The sequence below is a fragment of the Salmo salar genome, chromosome ssa02 (genome assembly GCF_905237065.1).
Source record: "Salmo salar chromosome ssa02, Ssal_v3.1, whole genome shotgun sequence".
Lineage (NCBI taxonomy): Eukaryota > Metazoa > Chordata > Actinopteri > Salmoniformes > Salmonidae > Salmo > Salmo salar.
The window spans coordinates 49326880-49338800 of NC_059443.1; the positions used below are offsets into that span (position 1 = coordinate 49326880).

At 42.9% G+C, this 11921-nt stretch overlaps 1 protein-coding gene across 1 annotated transcript in view; it reads right to left on the reverse strand.

Moving 5' to 3' along the window:
- The window catches only part of LOC106584892 (apoptosis-stimulating of p53 protein 2), a 39319-nt gene extending 30247 nt beyond the window's left edge, over positions 1–9072 (reverse strand). Inside the window, exon 1 of the mRNA XM_014170517.2 lies at positions 8512–9072. Coding sequence (XP_014025992.2) covers positions 8512–8538 — 27 coding nt within the window. The 5' untranslated portion in view covers positions 8539–9072. The remainder of the gene's footprint in view (positions 1–8511) is intronic.
- Positions 9073–11921: the final 2849 nt, after the last annotated feature.

Genomic DNA, 11921 nt, shown 5'->3' on the forward strand with positions numbered 1-11921 from the left:
ATTAAGGTCACAGTTATGAAAACTTAGGACACTAAAGAGGCCTTTCTACTGACTCTGAAAAACACCAAAATAAAGATGCCCAGGGTCCCTGCTCATCTGCGTGAACGTGCCTTAGGCATGCTGCAAGGAGGCATGAGGACTGCAGATGTGGCCAGGGCAATAAATTGCAATGTCCGTACTGTGAGACGCCTAAGACAGCGCTACAGGGAGACAGGACGGACAGCTGATCGTCCTCACAGTGGCAGACCACGTGTAACAACACCTGCACAGGATCATTACATCCGAACATCACACTTGCGGGACAGGTACAGGATGGCAACAACAACTGCCTGAGTTACACCAGGAACGCACAATCCCTCCATCAGTGTTCAGACTGTCCGCAATAGGCTGAGAGAGACTGGGCTGAGGGCTTGTAGGCCTTGTAGTAAGGCAGGTCCTCACCAGACATCACCGGCAACAACGTCGCCTATGGGCACAAACCCACGGTCGCTGGACCAGACTGGACTGGCAAAAAGTGATTTTCACTGACGAGTCGCGGTTTTGTCTCACCAGGGGTGATGGTCGGATTCGCGTTTATCATCGAAGGAATGAGCGTTACACCGAGGCCTGTACTCTGGAGCGGGATCAATTTGGAGGTGGAGGATCCGTCATGTTCTGGGGCGGTGTGTCACAGCATCATCGGACTGAGATTGTCGTCATTGCAGGCAATTTCAACACTGTGCGTTACAGGGAAGACATCCTCCTCCCTCATGTGGTACCCTTCCTGCAGGCTCATCCTGGCATGACAATGCCACCAGCCATACTGCTTGTTCTGTGTGCGATTTCCTGCAAGACAGGAATGTCAGTGTTCTGCCATGGCCAGCGAAGAGCCTGGATCTCAATCGCATTGAGCATGTCTGGGACCTGTTGGATCGGAGGGTGTGGGCTAGGGCAGAAATGTCCGGGAACTTGCAGGTTCCTTGGTGGAAGAGTGGGTTAACATCTCACAGAAAAACTGGCAAATCTGGTGCATTCCATGAGGAGATGCACTGCAGTACTTAATGCAGCTGGTGGCCACACCAGATAGATACTGACTGTTACTTTTAATTTTGCCTCCCCTTTGTTCAGGGACATATTATTCTATTTCTGTTAGTCACATGTCTGTGGAACTTGTTCAGTTTATGTCTTAGTTGTTGAATCTTATGTTCATACAAATATTTACACATGTTAAGTTTGCTGAAAATAAACGCAGTTGACAGTGAGAGGACGTTTCTTTTTTTGCTGAGTTTTTTTGTGGTTCGTTTTTTGGTTGTGTTTCAGATCCTTTTGTGGCCAATAGAAATTAATTGTAGGGCCTACTGAGTGGCGCAGCAGTCTCAGGCACTGCCTCTCCTGAGCCCTTTGTGGAGTTGCAGTGATGAGACAAGATTGTAATTGGGAGAAAAAAGGGGGGGAAAAAACATAGTAATTTATGTATTGTGTCATTTTGGAGTCACTTTTATTGTAAATAAGAATAGGATATGTTTCTAAACACTTCTACATTAGTGTGGCTGCTACCATGGTTACGAACAATCCTGAATGAATCGTGAATAATGATGAGAAAGTTAGAGGACCAAAGATCATGCTGCCAACACATGGTATCTTCCCCTGTTATTGGTAATGGTGAGAGGTTAGCATGTCTTGAGGGTATGATCTTTGACCCTTTACATTTTCTCACTCATTATTCAGGATTATCCATAATCATGGTAGAATCCACATTAATGCAGAAGTGTTTAGAAACATATTCTATTCTTATTTATAATAAGTGACAATACATTATTTATCATTAATTTCTATTGGGCACAAACTTATCTGAAACAACCAAAACGAACTGCAAACGCATCAAGCATGTTTGTAGTCACGAGCTTGATGTAGTCATTGCGTGATAGGAATATGGAACCAAATACTAAACGTTTTACTATTTTATTTATAAGAATCTTTAGGGGTGTCAATAATCTTGACCCCTACCTTTGAAAAAAGATAACATATCGCTTTCTCTAATGAATTGTATTAGTATATAATTTCCCAAATGTCCCATTTTTTAGCATACAAAATAGCTCAGTATTTGAATTCTGTCTTTTTTACAGTCATTATTGCTAATCTTTATCAAGGGTGTCAATCATTTTGGACCCCACTGTATATCTTGGAGAACCAGAAGTAGAATATAATACTTTACTGCTTTTGAGAGAATGTGTCCTATAGGCTACATTGTATTCCAGGTATCCACCACATACAGATCATTCCAGTTTTCAGAATAAGATGTGTGCAGGCAGTAGTTGTATAAACAAAGCCATGATATAGTTGAAAACAATACATTCTTATTCTATGGATAGATTCTATATAAAACACTTATGGCAGGTGGCTTGATTGAACACAATTCCCCTGATTCACACAGCAGGGGAAAGGCAGAGCACTTTGATTTTGCGTGTGGGTGCAGCCCTAATAACACTGCCCTTGTATTCAGACAGATCAGACAGCTCCGGGGTAAAGTTTCCCCTAAGTACACATCTAGGATCAGCTTCCCCTCCCCCAATCCCCAAAAAAATGCAAAACTGACCCATGATGATTGTCTGGGGCAACTTAACACTCCTCCGATCAGACATTGGCCTGTGATGTCTAGTCTGTGGTAAAAAAAATTAATAATGTTTCACAGTGTGGGGCATCTAATGAGATCGGTTAGGCTAAGCTTCTCATTAATGGAGCATTAGTGTGACTGAGAACAAACCTCATTAGCAATAGGGATTCTTATTTGGTGGAGAATAAGGCGAGGAGCTAAGTGCTATGATATCTTCGGAAATGTTTGCTGTAATTGCAAATTGTTCCTCTGTTATTAGGTGAGATGGGCATTTGACCATGATGACTCGGACTAGAGACTCTATACGACCTTCCCTTAACAAATTTCAACTAAAAGGTTCTGTATTTCAACATGTAACCATGACTAAATCACTGTTGATAGGGATAGACTAAATTAATCGTGGATTGTGGTCTTCATCCAAAATCTAATTACTGACAAAGCCCTTCTTGTGCCTGCAAATTCACCCCACCCCCCACAAAAAAAAGTATATATCTCATGAGAAACCTTGAGGAAATCCAAATAACCTTTTTTGTGACATTCATTGTTGGTGAATTATTGTGCTGTGGTGATAAAAATGCTAGAGCGCTCAAAAGTAGACATGGAAGGAGAACAAGTTGAAATGATACACACAAGTTGTTATAGGACTGACCATTACATTTGGTTAATAAAACAGGTTGAGTGAATTGTCGATATACCATGACGGACTCAAATTGAAAGCTAATTAATTGGAATAGAGTGAATATTGATTAAGTTAGCTGTGACGGCAGTTACAAGCTACAGGAGTAATCCAATCCACTGCAGTCATTCATTATTCATGCCAATAACAGCATCCAACAAGTGAGCATCTGTCGATACATGCATCATCCGGGAAAAGCCATCCTACAGAGTCCAACTTCAAAGAACTGTTGTGTTTCCTCTTGAAACGAAGACCTTTTCAGTTAAAGCGGTATCATTTTCTCCATTACGTGTTTAAAAAAAAAAATATTAGCCCTAACTCTTGACTTGTGGTTGTGTGGATCTTTATTAAAATGTTGGCAGATTGGGATAGGTTTGCAAGCCGTCACCGCCGGTCAGCTCCCAATGTTTTTAAGCTGCGGCCTGGACCCAGGCCATATGGCCAGGCTCACGTGACTTCACTATTGAATTAGCGTAACAGTAGCAACCCTCCCCCGTTCCCAACCTCCACTGTGCTGAGCATTATCCTGGGAGCAGAAAAACAGTACTGGGTGAAAACAAACAACCCAGTCACTGAAAAGTTTACATTTTCATATGGCATTTGGGACAATGGGAAATGTAAAAGAAAATCTCCACCACAGCCTCGGAGCAGTACTTCTGACTAATCACCTAATGAATTTATAAATAGCCTAAATGTAGCAGCAGGAAGATTGTGTGCATGTCTGTCTGTGTGCTTGCTTACTGGTCACTTACGGTTACTGGTAACAGTTGCAAAGGCACTCTGTAACCTCAGGTGTGGGATGAGTTTAACAACGGTAATCAATGACATTTGGAACCAGATAACAGTTAGGTGGAGCCTATCAACTAATCTATTATTTACTATCTGTATCACCCCTGACCCTGCTAAATAATTGCGTTGTTTCCACAAAATGTGTCCCCCATATAACTGGTGTCACTTTTGGCGCCAACCTTGGCTAATACCTCACTTATAGATAGGATGTCCTTGCAAGTTGAGTAAAAATCAATTCTCAGTTCACATAGCCACGTGATGGAACAGCCTGAAATAGATTTAGCCTTAGCACCACATTTATGAATTCTACCAGGGCTAACAATCGTCCAGGATCTCGACATGTATAAAGAAACACAAGATGTTGGGCCAACACCATAGGGCTCCCAAGAGGAACAAACAGGCATGCAGAGTTATATTTCTCTCACCATCATTACAGTTTAAAAATGCAGGATCATTGTTCTTCAAATAATAATTATACTTCTTGCGTCTACTTTACAACCCATATTTAACTAGCAAAATTACACAACTGATAAGGCAACTATCTTCTTCACTGGGTTCAACTGTTGTCAAGATATGTCATCCACTCATTAGTCAAGATTCTTTTTAAGTTTTAAAGAACAGTGTCTGGTTAAACAAGAAAAGGGAAAATGTTTAGATGTTGTTGAGGATGACATGTTGGCTCCAATTCACACATCACTGGGGTATATTGTTACACAGTAACCATGTACTCTACCATGTCCAAGGTCTATAAGGACAGTCATCCTCACTTGGAAACACCAGACCAGACTCACTTGGAAACACAAGAAAATCTGACAGATTAAGATTCGGGACGTTGTTCCCGATTTTTGCCATTGCAAACGTAATCACCAAAGCCTAATTGTTGTGTGTGTGTGTGTGTGTGTGTGTGTGTGTGTATATACATACACAGTGGGGGGAAAAAAGTATTTGATCCCCTGCTGATTTTGTACGTTTGCCCACTGATAAAGAAAGGATCAGTCTATAATTTTAATGGTAGGTTTATTTGAACAGTGAGAGACAGAATAACAACAAAAATATCCAGAAAAACGCATGTCAAAAATGTTATAAATTGATTTGCATTTTAATGGAGGGAAATAAGTATTTGACCCCCTCTCAATCAGAAAGATTTCTGGTTGCCAGGTGTCTTTTATACAGGTAACGAGCTGAGATTAGGAGCACACTCTTAAAGGGAGTGCTCCTAACCGCAGCTTGTTACCTGTATAAAACACACCTGTCCACAGAAGCAATCAATCAATCAGATTCCAAACTCTCCACCATGGCCAAGACCAAAGAGCTCTCCAAGGATGTCAGGGACAAGATTGTAGACCGACACAAGGCTGGAATGGGCTACAAGACCATCGCCAAGCAGCTTGGTGAGAAGGTGACAACATTTGGTGCGATTATTCGCAAATGGAAGAAACACAAAAGAACTGTCAATATCCCTCAGCCTGGGGCTCCATGCAAGAGCTCACCTCGTGGGGTTGCAATGATCATGAGAACGGTGAGGAATCAGCCCAGAACTACACGGGAGGATCTTGTCAATGATCTCAAGGCAGCTGGGACCATAGTCACCAAGAAAACAATTGGTAACACACTACGCCGTGAAGGACTGACATCCTGCAGCGCCCACAAGGTCCCCCTGCTCAAGAATACATATACATGCCGGTCTGAAGTGTGCCAATGAACATCTGAATAATTCAGAGGACAACTGGTGAAAGTGTTGTGGTCAGATGAGACCAAAATGTAGCTCTTTGGCATCCACTCAACTCGCCATGTTTGGAGGAGGAGGAATGCTGCCTATGACCCCAAGAACACGATCTCCACCGTCAAACATGGAGGTGGAAACATTATGCTTTGGGGATGTTTTTCTGCTAAGGGGACAGGACAACTTCACCGCATCAAAGGGACGATGGACGGGGCCATGTACTGTCAAATCTTGGGTGAGAACATCCTTCCCTCAGCCAGGGCATTGAAAATGGGTCGTGGATGGGTATTCCAGCATGACAATGACCCAAAACACATGGCCAAGGCAACAAAGGAGTGGCTCAAGAAAAAGCACATTAAGGTCCTGGAGTGGCCTAGCCAGTCTCCAGACCTTAATCCCATAGAAAATCTGTGGAGGGAGCTGAAGGTTCGAGTTGCCAAACGTCAGCCTCGAAACCTTAATGACTTGGAGAAGATCTGCAAAGAGGAGTGGGACAAAATCCATCCTGAGATGTGTGCAAACCTGGTGGACAACTACAAGAAATGTCTGACCTCTGTCATTGCCAACAAGGGTTTTGCCACCAAGTACTAAGTCATGTTTTGCAGAGGGGTCAAATACTTATTTCCCTCATTAAAATACAAATCATTTTATAACATTTTTGACATGCGTTTTTCTGGATTTGTTGTTGTTATTCTGTCTCTCACTGTTCAAATAAACCTACCATTAAAATTATAGACTGATCATTTCTTTGTAAGTGGGCAAACATACAAAATCAGCAGGGGATCAAATACTTTTTTCCCCCACTGTATGTATATATTTTTTTATGTAACCTTTATTTAACTAGGCAAGTCAGTTAACAACAAATTCTTATTTACAATGAAGGCCTACAGCAGCCAAACCCGGACGATTGTGCGCCGCCCTATGGGACTCCCAATCACAGCCGATGGTGAAATAGGCTATTCCCACTAGGCACAAACTGGTTTTTTATTTTTATAAAAAATTGTACTTTTTTTCTCCCCAATTGGTAGTCACAGTCTTGTCCCATCGCTGTAACTCCACTACGGACTCGGGAGATGCAAAGGTCAAGAGCCATGGGTCCTCCAAAACACAACCCTGCCAAGCCACAGTGCTTCTTGACACAGCTCGCTTAACACGGAAGCCAGCCACACCAATTTGTCGGAGGAAACACCGTCCAACTGGCGCCCGTCGACAGCTTGCAGGCGCCCGTCGACAGCTTGCAGGCGCCCGTCGACAGCTTGCAGGCGCCCGTCGACAGCTTGCAGGCGCCCGTCGACAGCTTGCAGGCGCCCGTCGACAGCTTGCAGGCGCCCGTCGACAGCTTGCAGGCGCCCGTCGACAGCTTGCAGGCGCCCGTCGACAGCTTGCAGGCGCCCGGCCCGCCACAAGGAGTCGCTAGAGCGCGATTGGACAAGGAAATCCTGGCCGGCCAAACCCTCCCATAACTCAGACAACGCTGGGCCACCTCATGGGTCTCCCGGTCACGGCCGGCTGTGACACAGCCAGTATTGAAATATGACATGTATGATAGACATTTCGCGATCTAAAACTTGTATTCCTATTAACTTCCAGTGTAGTGAGAGCGACTTATCCGTCTGCTATCATGTAGCACTGTGGTTTTCTGCCTGCTTGATTGCCAATAACTCAGATGCACATGAAAACATGAAATAACCCAGGGAATTAATAGAACATCACCCAGAGATGCACAAAAACAATATAACATTCAAAATGGGTGAACCTTTCCTTTAATATGTTGCTAATTTCACAGTGGTTTCAGAGTCCCGCAATAAGCTACGACAGCTAATATTTGTGAAAACTCTTTACAGTTCTGTGGGTGTCACTGAGTAGGCTGATACCCCAATTTTAATGGACCCAAGATCCATAGGTAAGGCTGTACATTGCAATATATGTATGCATCCATTGCAATTCTGAAGTCTATACATCCACAGTGCTATTTCAACTGATTTTTACTTTTGTGTCAGATGAATTAGTTATTGTCTTTTGTTGAATGAAAACAACACTCCAACCTTGTTTAGCACTATCTAGTACAATTGTGTCATGATTCCACAATGTTTATCTGTTTGCATCAGTTTCAATGGGGGACTTTTATTTTGAAGGCAAACCGCCGATTCCACTATTGTTAATCACGTTAATGTTGTATACAACACTCTGGTCAAGGAAGCCCATAATGGGCCAAGATGTGGGGTATTCGGACTTTATTAGTAAGGTTACAAACAGTTAATAGCCCACTGTGCATTATTATTACTCTGGATTGGAAGACTGGGTTTACTGAGTGTCATTGATGCTGCCAGTGATCAGTTGGAAATGGAAGGCTGCAGGTAACCTAGAGGTTAAGAGCGTTGGGGTAGTAACCGAAACGTCGCTGGTTCAAATCCCGACTTGACTAGGTCAAAAATCAGTCAACGTGCCCAGTACTTAAACGTAATTGCTCCTGTAAGTCTGCTAAATGACACAAATATACAGTATTTACAGAACCTGCTATTCGTTGCGTTGACTGTCAGTGTGTTAAAAACATGTTCAGATTTTGTATGGTGAACCTTTGTCTCAATATAACAGAAACAGGGATGGTATAGGCTGAGGAACGAGATACAACATAGCCTAAGGGGTAAGATCACATGCTAAACAATTCTGTCGAAATCTCAATCATAACACGAACATAAAAGGAACATGTTGTCTGTTACAATAACTCACCGGCATCATATTGGCAACGTATCGCATGCAACGTTGGCTACTGCTATCTTCGATTCGAAGATATTAAATCCTTCACGTATTCGATAATCCAACAGAGCAGTGACATCAGATCTAGTTTATTCCTTTTTTTCTGTCGCCTTTCTATTATACGCACGAGCGCCTCTCTAATTTTACATTCTCCCGTTCCACAATCATTGATGTTGTGTTTACTGGAGACCTGTTGCAATGGTACTGTAACAAGGCCCTTCTCAATGACAACGATCTATCCCTTGAAATAATTTCTCAGGATTAGTCCGGTGGCCACCTGATCGACATGGTTATTTGGCCCAACAATGTGCAACCATGAATAAAAGAACGGCAGAAATAGCCAACTGTACGTCCATTGTTAAATCCAATTTTCAATCCATCTTTATCCCTATCTATTAAAACTTACATTTTTAGACAATGTGTATCTAGAAGTGTACTTGCCCACTTGGAAAGGTATCGGTTGAATTAACAAACGTCGGCAACCCAACCCTACAGCGAGTGACGCGTTCTTGAAATCTAATAATGCTGCGTTCCTAACCAAGTGGGAAGGTGGCAATCATCAGTTGTGAAGCGGTAAATAGGAGTTGTGTACATTCACATGTGTTCAACTCGTTGAGAAACGCTGATTGGCTAATGGCAAACAAGCTGCGTCAACCATCAATTAAAAGTACATCTATCATGCTCGTAAACAAATTAGACTTCAAAAACCATATTAATAATGTTTTATTGTTGCATTTAACTGCTGAAAATTCTGTTATAGCAGCCTAGTTTTATAGACTAGCCGTAACATAGTAAAGTACACTGAAATGAGTATGATATGTTACATTTGGTATATATGGTTATGTAAGACTTTTGGGCGACCAAACCAAATTCAAATCAAATCTTATTTGTTGTTATTTTATTGTTATTGTATTGTTGCTTTTATTTTTTACTTTAGTTTATTTAGTAAATATTTTTCACAACTCACTTTTTTTTCTTAAAACTGAATTGTTGGTTGAGGGCTCGTAAGTAAGCATTTCACCTTAAGGTGTTGATGTGACAAATCAAATTGTATTTGCATGCACCGAATACAACAGGTGTAGACCTTACCGTGAAATGCTTACTTACAAGCCCTTAACCAACAATGCAGTTTTAAGAAAAATAACAGTTAAGAAAATATTTACCATATAAAGTAAAGTAAAAAAAATAACACAATAAAATAACAATAACGAGGCTATATATACAGCGGGTACTGGACCGAGACAATGTGCGGGGGTACAGGTTAGTTGAGGTAATTAAGGTAATATGTACATCTAGGTAGGTGTAAAGTGACTACGCATAGATAATAAACAGGGGTGTAAATGCAAATAGTCCGGGTAGCCATTTGATTAGCTGTTCAGCATTCATATGGCTTGGGAGTAGAAGCTTCTAAAGAGGCTTTTGGACCTAGACTTGGTGCTCCGGTATCGCTTTCCATGCGGTAGCAGAGAGTCAAATCAAATGTATTTATATAGCCCTTCTTACATCAGCTGATATCTCAAAGTGCTGTACAGAAACCCAGCCTAAAACCCAAAACAGCAAGCAATGCAGGTGTAGAAGCACGGTGGCTAGCAAAAACTCCCTTGAAAGGCCAAAACCTAGGAAGTAACCTAGAGAGGAACCAGGCTATGAGGGGTGGCCAGTCCTCTTCTGGCTGTGCCGGGTGGAGATTATAACAGAACATGGCCAAGATGTTCAAATGTTCATAAATGACCAACATGGTCAAATAATAATAATCACAGTAGTTGTCGAGGGTGCAACAGGTCAGGACCTCAGGAGTAAATGTCAGTTGGCTTTTCATAGCTGATCATTGAGAGTATCTCTACCGCTCCTGCTGTCTCTAGAGAGTTGAAAACAGCAGGTCTGGGACAGGTAGCACGTCCGGTGAACAGGTCAGGGTTCCATAGCCGCAAGTAGAACAGTTGAAACTGGAGCAGCAGCACAGCCAGGTGGACTGGGGACAGCAAGGAGTCATCATGTCAGGTAGTCCTGAGGCATGGTCCTAGGGCTCAGGTCCTCCTCCGAGAGAGAGAGAGAGAGAGAGAAGGAAAGAGAGAATTAGAGAGAGCATACTTAAATTCATAAAACAGGAGAAATACTCCAGATATAACAGACTAACCCTAGCCCCCCGACACATAAACTACTGCAGCATAAATACTGGAGACTGAGACAGGAGGGGTCGGGAGACACTGTGGCCCCATCCGATGATACCCCCGAACAGGGCCAAACAGGCAGGATAGAACCCCATCCACTTTGCCAAAGCACAGTCCCCACACCACTAGAGGGATATCTTCAACCACCAACTTACCATCCTGAGACCGAGTATAGCCCACAAAGATCTCCGCCACGGCACAACCCAAGGGGGGGCGCCAACCCAGACAGGAAGACCACGTCAGTGACTCAACCCACTCAAGTGACGCACCCCTCCTAGGGACGGCATGGAAGAGCACCAGTAGGCCAGTGACTCAGCCCCTGTAATAGGGTTAGAGGAACAGAATCCCAGTGGAGAGAGGGGAACCGGCCAGGCAGAGACAGCAAGGGCGGTTCGTTGCTCCAGTGCCTTTCCGTTCACCTTCACACTTCTGGGCCAGACTACATTCAATCATAGGACCTACTGAAGAGATGAGTCTTCAATAAAGACTTAAAGGTTGAGACCAAGTCTGCGTCTCTCACATGGGTAGGCAGACCATTCCATAAAAATTGAGCTCTATAGGAGAAAGCCCTGCCTCCAGCTGTTTGCTTAGAAATTCTAGGGACTATTAGGAGGCCTGCATCTTGTGACTGTAGCGTATGTGTAGGTATGTACGGCAGGACCAAATTGGAAAGATAGGTAGGAGCAAGCCCATGTAATGCTTTGTAGGTTAGCAGTAAAACCTTGAAATCAGCCCTTGCCTTAACAGGAAGCCATTGTAGGGAGGCTAGCACTGGAATAATATGATCACATTTTTTGGTTCTAGTCAGGATTCTAGCAGCCGTATTTAGCACTAACTGAAGTTTATTCAGTGCTTTATCCGGGTAGCCGGAAAGTAGAGCATTGCAGTAGTCTAACCTAGAAGTGACTAAAGCATGGATTCATTTTTCTGCATCCTTTTTGGACAGAAAATGTCTGATTTTTGCAATGTTACGTAGATGGAAAAAAGCTGTCCTTGAAACAGTCTTGATATGTTCGTCAAAAGAGAGATCAGGGTCCAGAGTAACGCCGAGGTCCTTCACAGTTTTTTGGGGACTGTACAACCATCAAGATTTATTGTCAGATTCAACAGAAGATCTCTTTGTTTCTTGGGACCTAGAACAAGCATCTCTGTTTTGTCCGAGTTTAAAAGTAGAAAGTTTGCAGCCATCCACTTCCTTATGTTTGAAACACA